A 13883-nucleotide genomic window follows, 5' to 3' on the forward strand; every position below is an offset into this window, starting at 1 on the left:
AGGTGAATGCGGGAATGGTAATCCAAGATAGAAGGTTAAAGCAAAGTAGTAGAAGGCTGATACTGACTTACTAGAGAGTCTGTGCACCTTTTATACCTCCTGTTCACACATAGCACTCGAGGGCACTGAGCAAAGTCACGTACAAGCATCTCAGAATCCTATTCCCATTGTAGAATATGCTGTTTGCATCGGAGGCGTGGGGCCGTCGGACATCAAAAGAAACAAGTATCTGCTCATGCTGCTGCAATGCCAATACGTGGGAAACTTCAAGCAAGAAAGTGCTTTTGTTAACGTCCAGCGCGTGATCGAAGGATGCGGCTAGAATGAGAAGAAGATCGCCCATCAGAGTCGTTGAGAAGCACCTAATAACTTGGGCTGGGCCGTGTGGCGACGACCCGACCCTCCCGCGTTGTTAGCGCGAACCACCCATCTGACCCCGGAGCTCTTATGCACACCCCGATTGTTCGCCTGCCTACCCAACTACTCCCCACAGAGGTAGACGACGACTGTAAAAGCAATATGTCAGCGCGCCTGTCACACGACTGCCAAGGATGGCGCATTCCGGGTCATATGTGGGTCCCCTCTCGTCTTAGCGAGGTTGATGAACCTATACCCAAGATTACATCCCCATCCACACTCTGCACATTCGATACTCCGTGCAGCACTGAGATTGACTGAGAACATGTGTACCCGCGCTATGTTCTGGCCAGGGCTGCTGCGTATCGTTGAGATGTCTGTCTTGTCCTATCTATCATTTTCTGCTGTTCGTGATCACAGCATAAGCTTATAGAGTAGACCAATGTCAACGCCAATCACTCAGGGCAAGATGAGCGTTGTATTTAATCCATCACCTCATCCGATCTCTTGATTCTCACCTTGATCTCCATACCATCAACTGGCTTTGCAGTAACCTGATGTGTCGAGAACATGGTTCCCTTTGTTTTCGCCTTACCCTTCTCATCAACCTGCACCTCACCCTTGTCGTCCAAATCCAGCTCACCAAGCCCTTGCTTGACGAAGTCGAAGTGCCTTGCTACACATACAATGATGATCTTCGTCTCTAGGTTGGCCAGTTCAGACCCGGTGCATCGCCGAGGCCCGCGTTCGTACGGCCTGAAACTGCTTTCAGGAATCTTCTTGCCTTCCTCACCGAGCCATCGCTCGGGATTGAAGTCGTCGCGGGTGTCGCCGAAGGTCTTGGGATGACGCTGGATGATGTACGCGCGCGGTGTGACGCACAGCCCGTCGACGCAGAGTGTGTTTCCGTCGGGAAGAGTGAGCATGGTGTTCGATGAGGATGGAGCCATGCGTGCAGTTGTGCCAGGTGGATGCAAGCGTAGCGTTTCCTTGATTACGGCGTCTGTGTAAGCCAACTTATACAGCAGAGCACCAGCTTCCGAACTTCGTAAGGCCTTGACGACAGCAGAGGGGTGAGTGTTTGGACCGAACACAGAGTCAAGCTCTTCCTTGAGGGTCTTTGCAGCGGATGGATGTATATGTAGCTCGTAGAACGCCCATTGGAGCAGGATGGAAGTAGTGTCGTGACCGGCGAAGAGGAAGCCGCGCAGTGTATCGCTGGTTTGCTGGATGATTTGAGATGTCAACTTGTCCACACCGTGAAGGCTGAGAGTCGCTACACTCTTGTTCTTGATCTTCGTATCGGTGGTGCCGGACACTAAAACTTTGTGCTGTCTCCTGATCTCGGCTTTGAGAATGCTATCAAGCTTCTTGTCCTTTGACCGGATCTCGCGTTCGTTGGCAGAGAAGTAATCGCGCCAACCTACCCCTCCGAATGGGCGTTTATTGAACGCTTCAGAAAGGGCGCGGTAGGTTAGGAGGACCTCGGACTGTTTTCCATCAATCTGCGCGTTGAGATCCATGTCGAATGTTACAATACCGATGATGTCAAAGACTAAATTTGTCGTGTATGGGCCGAGTGTGAACGTGTCGCCGGAGGCGGCCTTCTGTTCCATGAGCTCGATAAAGGTCTCGGATTTGTCCAGGATGACATCAACTAGACCAAGAAGATGACTGGGTTGAAAGCCAGGGCGTATGCGCTTGTAGAGTACATTCCATTCATCTCCCTGTAGTCAATAATCAGTTCCTGGACACCCGAAATTGTTAGAGAGGCTCAAAAAGGCTGACTTACATCAGTGGTGACCAGAGATCTTGCACCAACAAGAGGAGCTAATTGCTGGATAGCAGGGTGCTTGGGCATACTAGTCCTGAAGGCTTTGTTCGGCTTGGTGACTTGCTCAGCAACATCGTTGTCCAGCACAAATAGTATTGGGAACTTTTCGATCGGGCGGAAGTCGACAAAAAGGACTGGAGGGAATCCAAGCTTTTCCGCCTGTTCATACAGCATCTCATCGAATTGGCGTCGAGGATCACCTTCCCCCGCAATCTTCTCAACCCATGCCCAATGACCCCGAATAGGATCTGCTGGTTCAGGTTGTGGGAAGTGAGAATATTGCGCGAGATCGGAAGTCTTGGCCTTGGTGGTCCGTAGGTAGTAGGCTATGACAAGTGGAACTACCGCGAATACGAGGAATTTCCATTCGAAGAGCGCATTTGACTTCGCCGATTCCTGAGACGAAAGCAAGTTCGATAACGCCATGTTTACCGCGAGAGAAGTGCCGTACTTGCTGACAGAGACGGGCGAAACGCTCCTATGTACCGTGCAACAAGCATCGCGAGAACAACACCGGCTCCATTGAAATGCGACATCATGTCATCGGCGCCTCTGACCTATTGCGTGAGACAGCGCAGTGGTTTCGGCGTGATGTCGGACATGGCATCAGCATCAATATGGTAGGTGATCATCAGATAAGATGGCATCAGATTAGATTAAACAAGGGTGAGTACCCTCCCGCCCATCATAGTCCAACCTCCAAACTTGGCACGAAAGAAAACCTGGAAGAAGTCTGAGCTAGATGCAGCCGTTGTTTCTCACTGATTTGCCAAAGGCTCGTACTTCCTGCATGTCAAGCAAAATTCTGCATCTTGGCATTGCGGACTGTGATCCGTGTTCGGCGAGGGGTGTGGATGCTTCGCAAACATCGCGACATGGTACCTAGGTAGGGGTTGCAGTGAACAGAACGCAAGATGCGAATGCCATAGTCTGCAGACATCAATGCGACGATGTTTTCTTCGAAAGCATAGTGTGGTCTTCAGGAATCCTGCTAGGTCGTATGCGCGACGACTCGCGAGGGTGCAGCCGTCGGTGGGGATTGTTGGTGAGGCGAAGCGGGGCCTCCCGCCATACGTACCCCTCATGTCCTCCTCTTCTTGCTCCTCCCATATGTCTGTCCAAGCCCAAACTCTTCCATAGCTTCTGAAACGCAGATGATCAGATCGCCATTCGCTTTCGAGCCTGGTGGAAGTTCTTTCCCAGCCCACTCCTTCGTTACGAGTTTCAGATCCGCAAAGCTAGCTCTCTTGTGTTGCCGGTAGTCCATGCACCGGATGATGGTGTCTTTGAGCGTCTTGCTATACATATTAGAAGCCTCGAAGGGCGTCTTGCCGGAAAACAAGTCGTCTTTGTGTTTTTGGATGTCGTATTCGGAGCCGTCGTTCAAAAGCTTTTCAATTCCTTCGCCTTCATCAGACACCGTGTAGGTGAACGGCTCCTGAACAAACCCATCTTTTCCGGGTGAATTCATAACCAGGTTCCACATCATCTGTCCAACTTGCCAGACGTCTGTTCTGGCCGTCATCTTTTCGGAAGTCCTTTCGTCTAGGTAGTGACCTTCGTAGCACCAAAACATCTCTGGAGCGTATCTTCCCCCAGCATCCTTAGCATCGAGAGGGTGGTTTCGCATCATATAATGCGTAGGATTGTCGGCGTAGTCGTCATTTCCTGACTGTAAGTCGAAGAATGCGAGGTCAAAGTCTGCAAGGACAATAGAAGGAGCCTAGCGTCTTGTTAGCCTTAACGACATATGAAATGTGACAAGAGCATTACCTCGTGTGCGCCAAACTGACGGTATTGATGCCCGTCTTTTTTGTTGATCTCTTTGCCTACAGCGCCATTGGCTGGTTTCACGAATACGTTCCCAAGATGGCCGTCGCGATGCACGATCTCGTTCCAGTCGACGTCATCGTCTTCTTCATTGATGCGCCCCGAACCCAACATAGTGAAGGCATCCACAAGCTGGTCAAACACTATCCAGAGAAACCATTCTGGAATGACTTCTGGTAAATCTACTGGGAGAGGATCGCCGTGCCAATCTTCAAGCTCTGACATGTTCTCATACTCTTCGAAAAGGACGTTGGTTGGCAGTGGCAGTTCTCCAGGGACGGCAGCACGTACGGGCTTCCCCGCCTCCAGGAACTGCTTCTTTCCGAAAGCATACCAAGCCCAATCATTCACTGCTTTCAAGTCTTGTTCTTGTTGATCAACATCTACTATTCCTGATGCCGGTATGTCCCCACGTGCTCTCAAGATATTCCTGATCTCAGGATGAGAGTTTTGCCATCGAAACATATTACGTCTTCGTCTCCACTGACGCGAATACCAGTCTAGTGACTGGCAGATGTCACCCATGTCGCAAACCTCATTGAAAACACGAAAGCGTCGTTTCTTTACGTCGATGCGATGACCGTGGTACCTATGCACGTGGTGCTCATGTGCCTTGCGTCTCTCGAGCCGTGTCAGGATGGCAAGCTCCATCGGTAACTTGTCGCGCCAGAAGATCGGCCCAATCCATTTCTGTGATTCAACGGCAACATCTCTCACTGCTAACCTCTGACAATCACGTTAGCTCAGTACTAGCTTCTCGATTAGCAAATTACCTCTGCGATGGTTCTCGACTCGTCAACGCCAACCCAGAGTGTAACAGTTCCAGTAGTACCTTGGCCAAGTATGTTCGCGCACCTCCATTCCAAATCTCGCCCCTCTCTTCCAGGATCGCATAACCCGGCGTCTTCGAATCTACGCATCCTGCGCCTCTTCGCTGCTGCTCTTTCCTTTTCACCTTTTTCTTCACCGTCATCGATATTTAACATCGGCGGCAATTCTTGATTCACAGAACGGTGATTAGGTTGATACAGGAAATTTGTCGTATTCACCTGAGCTGCTTGTGTTCCCGCATCTACCCCTTGTGCGACTGGCTCATGAGCTGCTCCTCCCAAAGGCGGTGCTGGGGCTGGGCCGGCAGCAGGAGCGGGAACCGGAACTGGAGCTGGAACCGAAACAGAAGCTGCAATTGGGATTGGGGCTGGGGCTGTGCCTGCAGGTTGGGGTAGCTGGCCATGATTCTGTACATGAATTAGATCTGCTGGGGTATAAGGTCGTGCTGGTATCGGATTTGGCGCTGGCAGTCCAGGTTGTCGACGCTGGTCGGCAGTTCGGCTAGCGATGTAATAGTTTCGAATCGCTGCATGTAAGAGCCAGAGTGTATCGATTGTTGTGTTCATTTCGCCTATCCATATCAGCATATGAGGCTGTATGAAGATAATATTCTTACCTATACTCCATCCTGTCCTATGGAGCCTGATCCACTCTTTTGCGTCCCATCTAAAGTACGTGATCGGTTCTCTGAATGGCGGTCCAGATCGAGGCATTATTTTGGAGAGTTACAGCGGTCTATGGCTTCTTTGCGTCGATGGTGCGACTGTTGATAGCTTGATCTGACCTCCTATGCCAAACTGGCAGCATGGTCAGCGTTTTGGTGCTGAAGTTGCCCATTGTTCGGTAGGTAGACAAAGACGCGACGCAAGCGGCCGTCGCTATCTCTAGAAAAGATCCTCCGTATGACAACATAACAAAGAACTTTTGAAGTGAAAGCCTCTATCACACTGAGGTTAGAATGCAAACGACAGCATGGTCAATCGCTTCATGAAGCTAGCACCGTAACGAGGTCTCGGGTTCATGTTACTGTCTGTTCTCGCCCGACTGCCATGATAGATACATCTTACGATGAACAATGGCTCTACTACTTCGTCGGCAGTTGTTGATCGCGACCAGCTCGAGACTGGGCATGCCAAGAAGATTGAAAGCCTGCTGACGCTTGAATACGGATGACCAGTAAATTGTGAAGATTGGCACGCGTGAGGCAGATCTCACCAGCCACGAAGACGGCAGCCTTGGAGATATTCATACTACAATAAGGTCCTTTTGGTGTTTCTCCACACCCGAGACACAACGCATCATCCATCATAATCTTCCATCACACTAGTCTATGCTCTGATGCTTCGACGGGTATCTCTCGACCATCGATCTCGACGTGCGGCGCGTCCGTTTTTCCGGCAAATAGCTGGGTATGTTGTTGAGACTCTTCAGGCTTTACGTCCCATGTTGCGCCTTTGATCGATTCTCCATGTAACTCTGGCTTGCTGGCCGATTCCGAAGTGACTGCATTAGAAACCCGCTTTTTGCGCCTCATGAACCACCACAATCCTCCTAGTATAACACCTATGGCTGTCAAACCCACACCAAGCCCCACACCAAGAGGTAATCCGAGATCAGAATGACTGTTTGTTGCCAGAACTAACGTTGCTGCGGGGGAACTAGTTGTCGATGTGGTTGTCGAAGGTGTCGCTACTGAAGACGTCATCGTCGAAGATGTCGCTGCCGGTGACGTTGTGGCGGAAGATGCTGTCGATACGTCCAAGGCCAATAACGGTACACCCCCGCCTCGTGAACAATCGCACCCAGCATCGTGACAGCACCATTTCTCGGACACCTCTACCGCATCGCCTTGCTGTACCAAAGATTGGATTTCCGCAATACTCTTATCGTCGTCGCAAGGGTATAGAGTATTCGAGCTCTCTGTAGTCGTTGAACACACGCTGATACACATAGGGCTTGTCCAAGTCTGATCGGTGCAAGTCGTACGCCAGAAGCTGCCCCATGGTTCATCACGTGTTGGGTATGGATTCCAGATAAGACCGTTGGACTGGCAAACATCATTGGAATCGTAACGACGATCCATACACATGGAATATTGGTCGTTGTGACAAGGCTCAAAACCGTCCGCCACTGTACCGTTCCGCCAGTAACAGGTAGTATAATCCTCCATCATAGGCACACCTCCAGGCAGAGTGAGTGTAACGAGTGTAACAAATGAAAACAACCCTGAATGAGATGGGAAAAAGGACGAAGTAGACAAATGATAGATAAGAAGCTTCTCCTCATGCGCGCGAAGGCACGGCTCTTTAACAATGCTGTGCATTCTACCTGCCTATCTGAACGCCCCCGAGTACTTCAGGCAAGACTCACGAATCATAGTCTCCGAACTACCGAAGTCCAATTGGCGCCTGACCGTCTGGAAGAACGCCACCGGGGTCGCTGCACTCTGTGGCACTCTCTTGTCAACAGTCTGTACCAGCACCCCCTGGTTCTCCTAACGCCAAAAGTGACAAGAAGGATCGCGACTCCTGATAACACTTTCTTCGCCGGATACGGCTATGCAGCCAAGACTGTGGCTGTATTGGGGGCCTGACTGCAGCCACAAATTGGGGGCTGCCTCAATGACCAGCTTAGGTCGAAGATACTCTTGTCGAATACCTGGACGTGGTTGTATACAAAGCAGTTACTACCGCATCGAGCGTCAATCAATGGAGTCGTGGGGATTGCATGTACATCTCAATAATGTACCAGAACTGAAGTAATGCTATCGCGATATCGCAGTGGCTGGCTTGACGAAAGGAGTCAAAAGCAAACCTTAGACAAGCCCTGTCATGATATGATTGGCTCCACAACTTTAGAGCTGCCGTTGATAGGCAGTCATTAGCCTTGTCTGGGTAGGTGTTGGGTCAATGTTTGTTTGAAGTCTAATCATATCATTCGCGATCACTGTGGGTGTTGCTGATTGGAATAGGCATCGGCCGTTCTTTCAGCTACTGCTTGGCAAGCCTGTGCGTCGAGCTGGCGCATCTGATCCGCGAGCCGCGACACTATGGCTAAGCAAGAGGGAAATCGATCTTCTGGGGGGCGACAAATGGGTACTTCCAGATAGCCTTCTTCGTTAAATCATTGCTTGCGCTTGCTAGTTCCTGCCTCCAGTCATCTGTTATCGTCGTCTTATAGGTATGGATACCCATCAGCGTCTTTCGATGAATTGACTTTGGTTTGTCATTTTCTGCCTTGCCTTTGTCCCTCTCCTCGTCACTTTCGTCTTCGGCTTGAGCGACCACCAAACCCGACACACCACCCAAGTTTGGCAGTACAACCGGTATTGGCAGGTTGTCTCCAAGTCGTGTTTGACGCGTGCCTAATGGCATGTATGGTATGTGTGGTATATAATTCGGATCTGGTAGGCTGGGGCTTGTAGGATGGTCGACATATGTTTTCGCGGAGTAAAGTCGAATGGGATCGCTTCCGTGCCAGAAGGCGGTCATCGCATCCGCTTCCTGTTCTAATCTCTGAATTAGATCCCGCCTTACATACGAAATGCGCAAACGTACCTCTACTTTGACCGCCTCTTTTTGCCTCTGCGTGTTTGTCGTCATCCCCACATACGTAGCTGTTGTCGCTGTGGAACAGCAACACCATTGTGAGATTTCTGGCTCTGGTTATTAGGATCAGGTAGCACAACGAGTGTCGAGTACGTGGCTGTCAAGCTGCCGATATCGATTGTCGAGCCCATCGAGTTGAGCTTATAGTCAGGATCTCAGACGAAGGCAAATATTGTTAATAGAGGCGAATAACGACTAAAATCGATCGTGATATGCGACCGACGGAAGCTAAAGTTAGTGAAGTCAGTGAGCGATGCATGATGCAGTGCCAGCGTTGATAAATCGTATCCAGGGCCTAGTCACGTCGCAGCGTTCATAGCGACTTGACAGTGACAACAAAAAGGGCAGGGTAGTGTCCCGCATGACAACTGGATTTCGGGCTGAGATAGTCAGTCGGTCGTACCCTCACGAGGCAACAATGTGGCATGTCTGTTCCGCATGAAGCGGTCAAGCTACCCAGAGCTTTTCAGGTTATCGAACGATATGATAAGCTCGTGTCATAACATCGACAAATAGACAGTTGTGTATGTTCGCGTTCGATCAAGGAGTTGTTTGGAAAGTAGCAGAAAGCAAGCTAGACTTGCTATCATTGCCGATAGTCTTGGTAAAGCCATGCTTGGAATGGTGAGTTGTGATGCTTGGGCGCGGGAAGGAGACCAGGAACGCGATGGAACGTGCACGCTTATCTAAGTAAGCGAGCGATTCCCGAGTCAGCCCCGTCCGGCCTCTGCTCCCTGTTTACATACAAATTACAAAAGAGATCGCCCGTAATAAATGTTAAGAGTTGGATTCAAGTAACAAGAACAGCATGTGCACACATACTAACATGATAGTTAAAACTACACCGCACAGTTACGCAAACGCACGATCAACCGTAAGTATTACATCGCGCGAATCTTACTCAGACATATTACTAGAAGCTAGCACGGCCGTTACAACGCTAATTGTTAAACACCAAAAGATATCTTGACTAGTATCAAGCGAGTAGATATTATTACACCGGAAGGTTGCATTTTAAACTTCCGCAACAGCAAGCGAAACCCTTGCCAAACAGCTTATATATATGCATAAGATCTTAGGTCTCTTTCAAGAAGACAATGTTATTTACTTGCCGAACGCAATATTCAAGGAACAGCCCTGGGGTACGGCCTCGTATTGTGGCTGCACGGGCTTGCTTCTCGTATTTTGTTGGTAACAACCTTTGCAATGAGCACAAACACTCACAGCCTTGGGTAAGCATCGATTTACTGGTGAGAGGACGCAGACTGATTCCGCAGCTATCCGGGCATCTCAGCGAATATAAAATGCAAGCAGAATCACCCGTATCATTCGATATCAAATTCAGCATCATAACTCACTTCAACGGTCAATCGCTTCGACAATCACCTTACAATCGAAACCTCTTCTCTATTCAAGATGCTCTTCATCAACACTAAGACATTGATGTCAACCCTTCTTGCTATTAGCGCAATTTCTACTGGGCTGTGCGCTCCTACCTCCAACTCTGTAGATGCAATCGCTGTCCGAGAGATCTCCTCGACAGCTCCCCTCGACATGGGTATTGATCTCTCCGACAAGGCTGGCGTAACTCGCGCAATTACTCAGCGCGACGCCGCCAATGATGTCCATCTCGCCAAACGCTACCTCATCGGCTCTCCATACCAGAAGCGAACGATTCAAGTCGGCTTGAAGAAGGCTGTACACGGCCTTGCAGCGGGTACCACCTGGCTTTGGGAGATCAGCTACAGATACACCACCACCAACGGAGGCAAAGAAGGGCATGTGGCTGGCAATCTTGTTAAAGGCGACGGCTCATTTGCTTGGGGCCCGTTCAAAATCGACCAGAGTTTCGTCAACAGCGTCGATGGCATCGTGACAGCAACATTCAACGCTGTTGTCGCAAGAACAAACGAGAAGATTCAGTTTGTCCTGACTTGGGCTGAGGAGTTCACCTCCACAGGTGCAACTCTGGAGGATCATGGTAGATCCAGCTTTTTTACTTACTTCTCTGCCAACGGCCGCCAGGAACGTTTGGGCCAGGAGTTTTTCGAGTACGGCTTTAAGCAGAGCTAGACGATTGGAGAGATCACAGGCCATACCCCGTGATGGGAGTCATGGCAGTCGCGAACCCCTACACTCATTTGGCAGCGGTCTATGAGACGCGCATTCACACTCCTTTGTTAGCAGATAATTTCTGACTCTTTGAATTACTGTTGTGTAATATACCTGTACATGTGTTAGTGCAGCTACATAAAGGCGCGAACGAATGTCCATCCTACTACACTATTTATGAACTTGACTATCCCTGGCTCTGAATTCAGTACACCTAGAGCTATTCTATCAACGTTGGAGACTTCTTGACTTTGCGAATATGCTGTTGGGAAGCTAGGCGAAGGTTTTGATTATATCGGTACCCCTTCTATAAAAGCCTTTGTTCAGGGTATATATTGATATTACTCTCTAAGTGCTAGAATACCTACTATATTAGGAAAAATGAAAGATAGTTTAGCTTTTAGCATTTTTTTCTCTTGATACACTTTGATAATTCTGATGATGAGGTATACACGTGCACAGATATCGGTTCGATGTCAGATTGGACTAGCCTGACTGATAGCGACTCTGTATGTGACACGCGCAATGTCCTTCCAGCATAAACCGTAACAGTGAATCTCTGTGAAAGCCTGTTGGGTTGATGCCCGCGCTGATAACAACAAATCCGCCAACTGAACTTGGGAAGTTTCGTCTATCATTCAGCAGCCGGTCCATTCCACTTCCACCACCCATCCTTCCCTCTGCAGACCTCCCAATTTTCGCTTCTCGTCCTCATTCCTGCTACTACACCTTCGCTGCCGTCGCCCCTGAGCTCAGTTACCCAGCCTCTGATACCGGCCTTCTCTTCTTCTGTTAATTTTATGCCAAACCACTTTTCTAGCGCATGTAGTCTCTGCTCCTCGGTTATACAGTCTTCCACAACCGTGGTCCTCCCTCCTAAATTCTCTTTCACAACGCCGTTGACCAACATGCGTTTGCCGTAAATCTCTTGGTCGCTATCTCTAACATCGGACTTCGCGCGTCGCAGGAATTTTACAATGATACAAGTAAACGTCTGGAAGCTCTCCGGGTGCGATCCAGTATACCAATTGAGATTGTGAAAATCCGCCTCCATGGCTTCTTCTTCAGAGAACGCGTAGAACGAATTCCACGCATGCTCAGGGCCATTGCGGTACTGGTAGATCCAGAGCTTGGTCCCATCCGTCCGGTGCAACTGTGTAGGAATCCAATCATGCCAGAGTCGAACTTCCTGGCTTCCTAGATTTGTCTTTGGGCGATCATGAACGAGCTGCATGGGCGCTGTAGGACCGTCGCCGCCAAAACCAACGTCGAGAGCCCATTTGGTGCCGTCCGCTAAGCTGATGAGATTGACAAGGTGCACCCAGCCGCTGTAGTCACCCTGTGGAACACCATCTAGACGATGCCTGATTCTCACGGGAGCGAGATAGGCCGGGAAGCCTAGTCCACGTAGCATGTGATTGAAGAAGATTGATACCTGGAAACAGTAGCCGCCGCGCCCGCGCCTATTGGCGATGACGCTGTTGAATGTGTCCTGCGGCTTGATGTTGTTCGTGTGAGTAGGGTTGTAGTGGAGCCAGAGGTTTTCGTACGGAATGGCAGCGATGGTATGTATATGCAGCTGTTGGAGGAAATGAAGATCCTGTGCGGCATTGCCTGAGAATCTCTGCTGCTGGAGCAACGAGGAAAGACCAATGTGTTTGAGGAACGACACAATCTGATCCTCGCTGAAAACTGATGGAAAGGCCATGGTGAGGATTCAGAGTGAAAGAAGCTCGATGTCTAAGTAAATATTTTCTACTTCTATGCTCCTGAGATCGGGGTGTGACTCAGAAGAAAGGTCCGACGCGGTACTAGCTGAAGACTCATTGGCGTTTTGAATAGTGGGGCGCTTTCGGCCTCATTATCTGTTCTGACCATGTGTCTAGAGTGATGTCCCTTATGGACATCGGCAGAAACTAATGGATGTGTCGCCTTTTTCGACGTGGTGGTGCACGGACGTAATTACGGCAAGCTTCATTGCGTTGAGCTGTCAGCCTCGTCCGGCCTCTGCCTTCCGTTCTGTAGGCAGCATTTTCGAGTTTGAACGATATACAATTTGGGTTCGCAAACTCTATCTACATACAAAATACAATAAGGATCATTTGTAAGGAGTGTAAAGAGTTAGACTTAAAAAAATAGGAACAGAATGCACACACACACTAACGTCATCGCTGAAACCACACTAGATAGCAACTCAATTGCACGAGCAACCGTAAGTATTGCATCGCACTGCGACTATTGGGTTTGTCCGGTGTTGTACGGCTCAGATTCAGGTGGAGGCGGTGGGTAGAATAGAGGAGTTGTTCCCGTCGGAGGAACTACAGCTTGGGCATGAAAATCGGTGTAATGAATGGACGAAGGAAGGATAAGCGTCTCCGTGAGTGAAACTGCAGCTTGGGGTGTAGGGGAAATGCACTTGACAGAAATAGGTGATGAGACTGAGTATACAGCCTCTGAAGGGACGTCTGCATGACGATTCTTCGTTATACGATAGAGCATCCTTGTGAGCCCGATGATGGTGCTGCTGCCAATAAGAGCTCTGCTACCACTAATTTGTAGGAGGGATGATGGAAACGCTGCTCCCGTAAGTGAAGCAGTGCCCGCATCCTCCTTACAAAGAGCCCTTTTGATGTTGCTCTTTATCGTATCCTTGTTTGTAGGCGGCGCACCTCTCAAGCCGAGAGGTGCGACAGAAGGTGCACTAGGTGCGATACTCGCGGCGAGAGTCGATTTGTCGAAACATACTGCTCTAGGAGCAGATGTCGTACCACTTAGACGAGATAACAGATAGCAGGCCTCTGAGTGCGGGTGCTGTGCGTAGAGTATCGCGGTGCCATCGTTTGAGCTGCGCATCGAGTTGCAGTCAGCCGTCTCATCGCCAGGCGGGCGGAAGAGAAAAGCGTTCAGAACTGCTGTCGTGTTAGTAACTTTCGCATACATTCTGGGAGCATATACGCATGATTCGAGACGACGGCTTAACGCTGTAAGTCTCGCTGGCCGATGGAGAACGGGTAACACTAGCATGCACCGGTGCAGCTCCACAGCGGGGACTGAGTGCTCTGGCTCCACAGTCAGCTAGGTCCAGCGGGTCTGTGTGCACGTAGTCGCACGTACAGATGGACCTGGTCGCGCGCAGAATGTTATTAATGACTAGTGCTCGGTGCTACCTGGATAGGTCGATGGGTTGATAGGTGGATTGTTGGGTTGAAGTTGGAAGTGGGATGATGGTTTAGGTGCCCAGGCATCCACCACGGGATCGCCAGCTGTTGCTTCCGGGCCCTGCTAGCGTCGCGCCTTCAATCGAGGCTCAT

The 13883-nt window shown here is 49.9% G+C and overlaps 6 protein-coding genes across 6 annotated transcripts; 2 read left to right on the forward strand and 4 right to left on the reverse strand.

Annotated features, from left to right (window-relative positions):
- Positions 1-875: 875 nt before the first annotated feature.
- Positions 876-5565, reverse strand: GT037_007145 (cytochrome p450; the record flags this gene model as incomplete). Its single annotated transcript, XM_038932192.1, has 6 exons — positions 876-2084; positions 2150-2669; positions 3322-3914; positions 3965-4747; positions 4795-5423; positions 5469-5565. Coding segments are annotated over 6 exons (3831 nt in total), but the record flags the coding sequence as incomplete, so codon positions are not given.
- A 924-nt stretch (positions 5566-6489) lies between these two features.
- Positions 6490-7445, forward strand: GT037_007146 (uncharacterized protein; the record flags this gene model as incomplete). The annotated part of the gene is made up of 2 exons (XM_038932193.1): positions 6490-6625; positions 7120-7445. Coding segments are annotated over 2 exons (462 nt in total), but the record flags the coding sequence as incomplete, so codon positions are not given.
- A 460-nt stretch (positions 7446-7905) lies between these two features.
- GT037_007147 (uncharacterized protein) lies at positions 7906-8497 on the reverse strand (the record flags this gene model as incomplete). The annotated part of the gene is made up of 2 exons (XM_038932194.1): positions 7906-8360; positions 8410-8497. 2 exons carry the CDS (start codon positions 8495-8497, stop codon positions 7906-7908), a joined length of 543 nt encoding a protein of 180 aa, XP_038784682.1.
- Positions 8498-9876: 1379 nt separating this feature from the next.
- On the forward strand, positions 9877-10533 carry GT037_007148 (uncharacterized protein; the record flags this gene model as incomplete). Its single annotated transcript, XM_038932195.1, has 1 exon — positions 9877-10533. The coding sequence occupies one exon, from the start codon at positions 9877-9879 to the stop codon at positions 10531-10533; it is 657 nt and encodes a 218-aa protein (XP_038784683.1).
- Positions 10534-11206: 673 nt separating this feature from the next.
- Positions 11207-12280, reverse strand: GT037_007149 (arylamine n-acetyltransferase 2; the record flags this gene model as incomplete). The annotated part of the gene is made up of 1 exon (XM_038932196.1): positions 11207-12280. The coding sequence occupies one exon, from the start codon at positions 12278-12280 to the stop codon at positions 11207-11209; it is 1074 nt and encodes a 357-aa protein (XP_038784684.1).
- A 527-nt stretch (positions 12281-12807) lies between these two features.
- On the reverse strand, positions 12808-13512 carry GT037_007150 (uncharacterized protein; the record flags this gene model as incomplete). Its single annotated transcript, XM_038932197.1, has 1 exon — positions 12808-13512. One exon carries the CDS (start codon positions 13510-13512, stop codon positions 12808-12810), a length of 705 nt encoding a protein of 234 aa, XP_038784685.1.
- Positions 13513-13883: the final 371 nt, after the last annotated feature.

Source organism: Alternaria burnsii, assembly GCF_013036055.1.
Source record: "Alternaria burnsii strain CBS107.38 chromosome Unknown 715, whole genome shotgun sequence".
In the NCBI taxonomy this organism is placed as follows: Eukaryota; Fungi; Ascomycota; class Dothideomycetes; order Pleosporales; family Pleosporaceae; genus Alternaria; species Alternaria burnsii.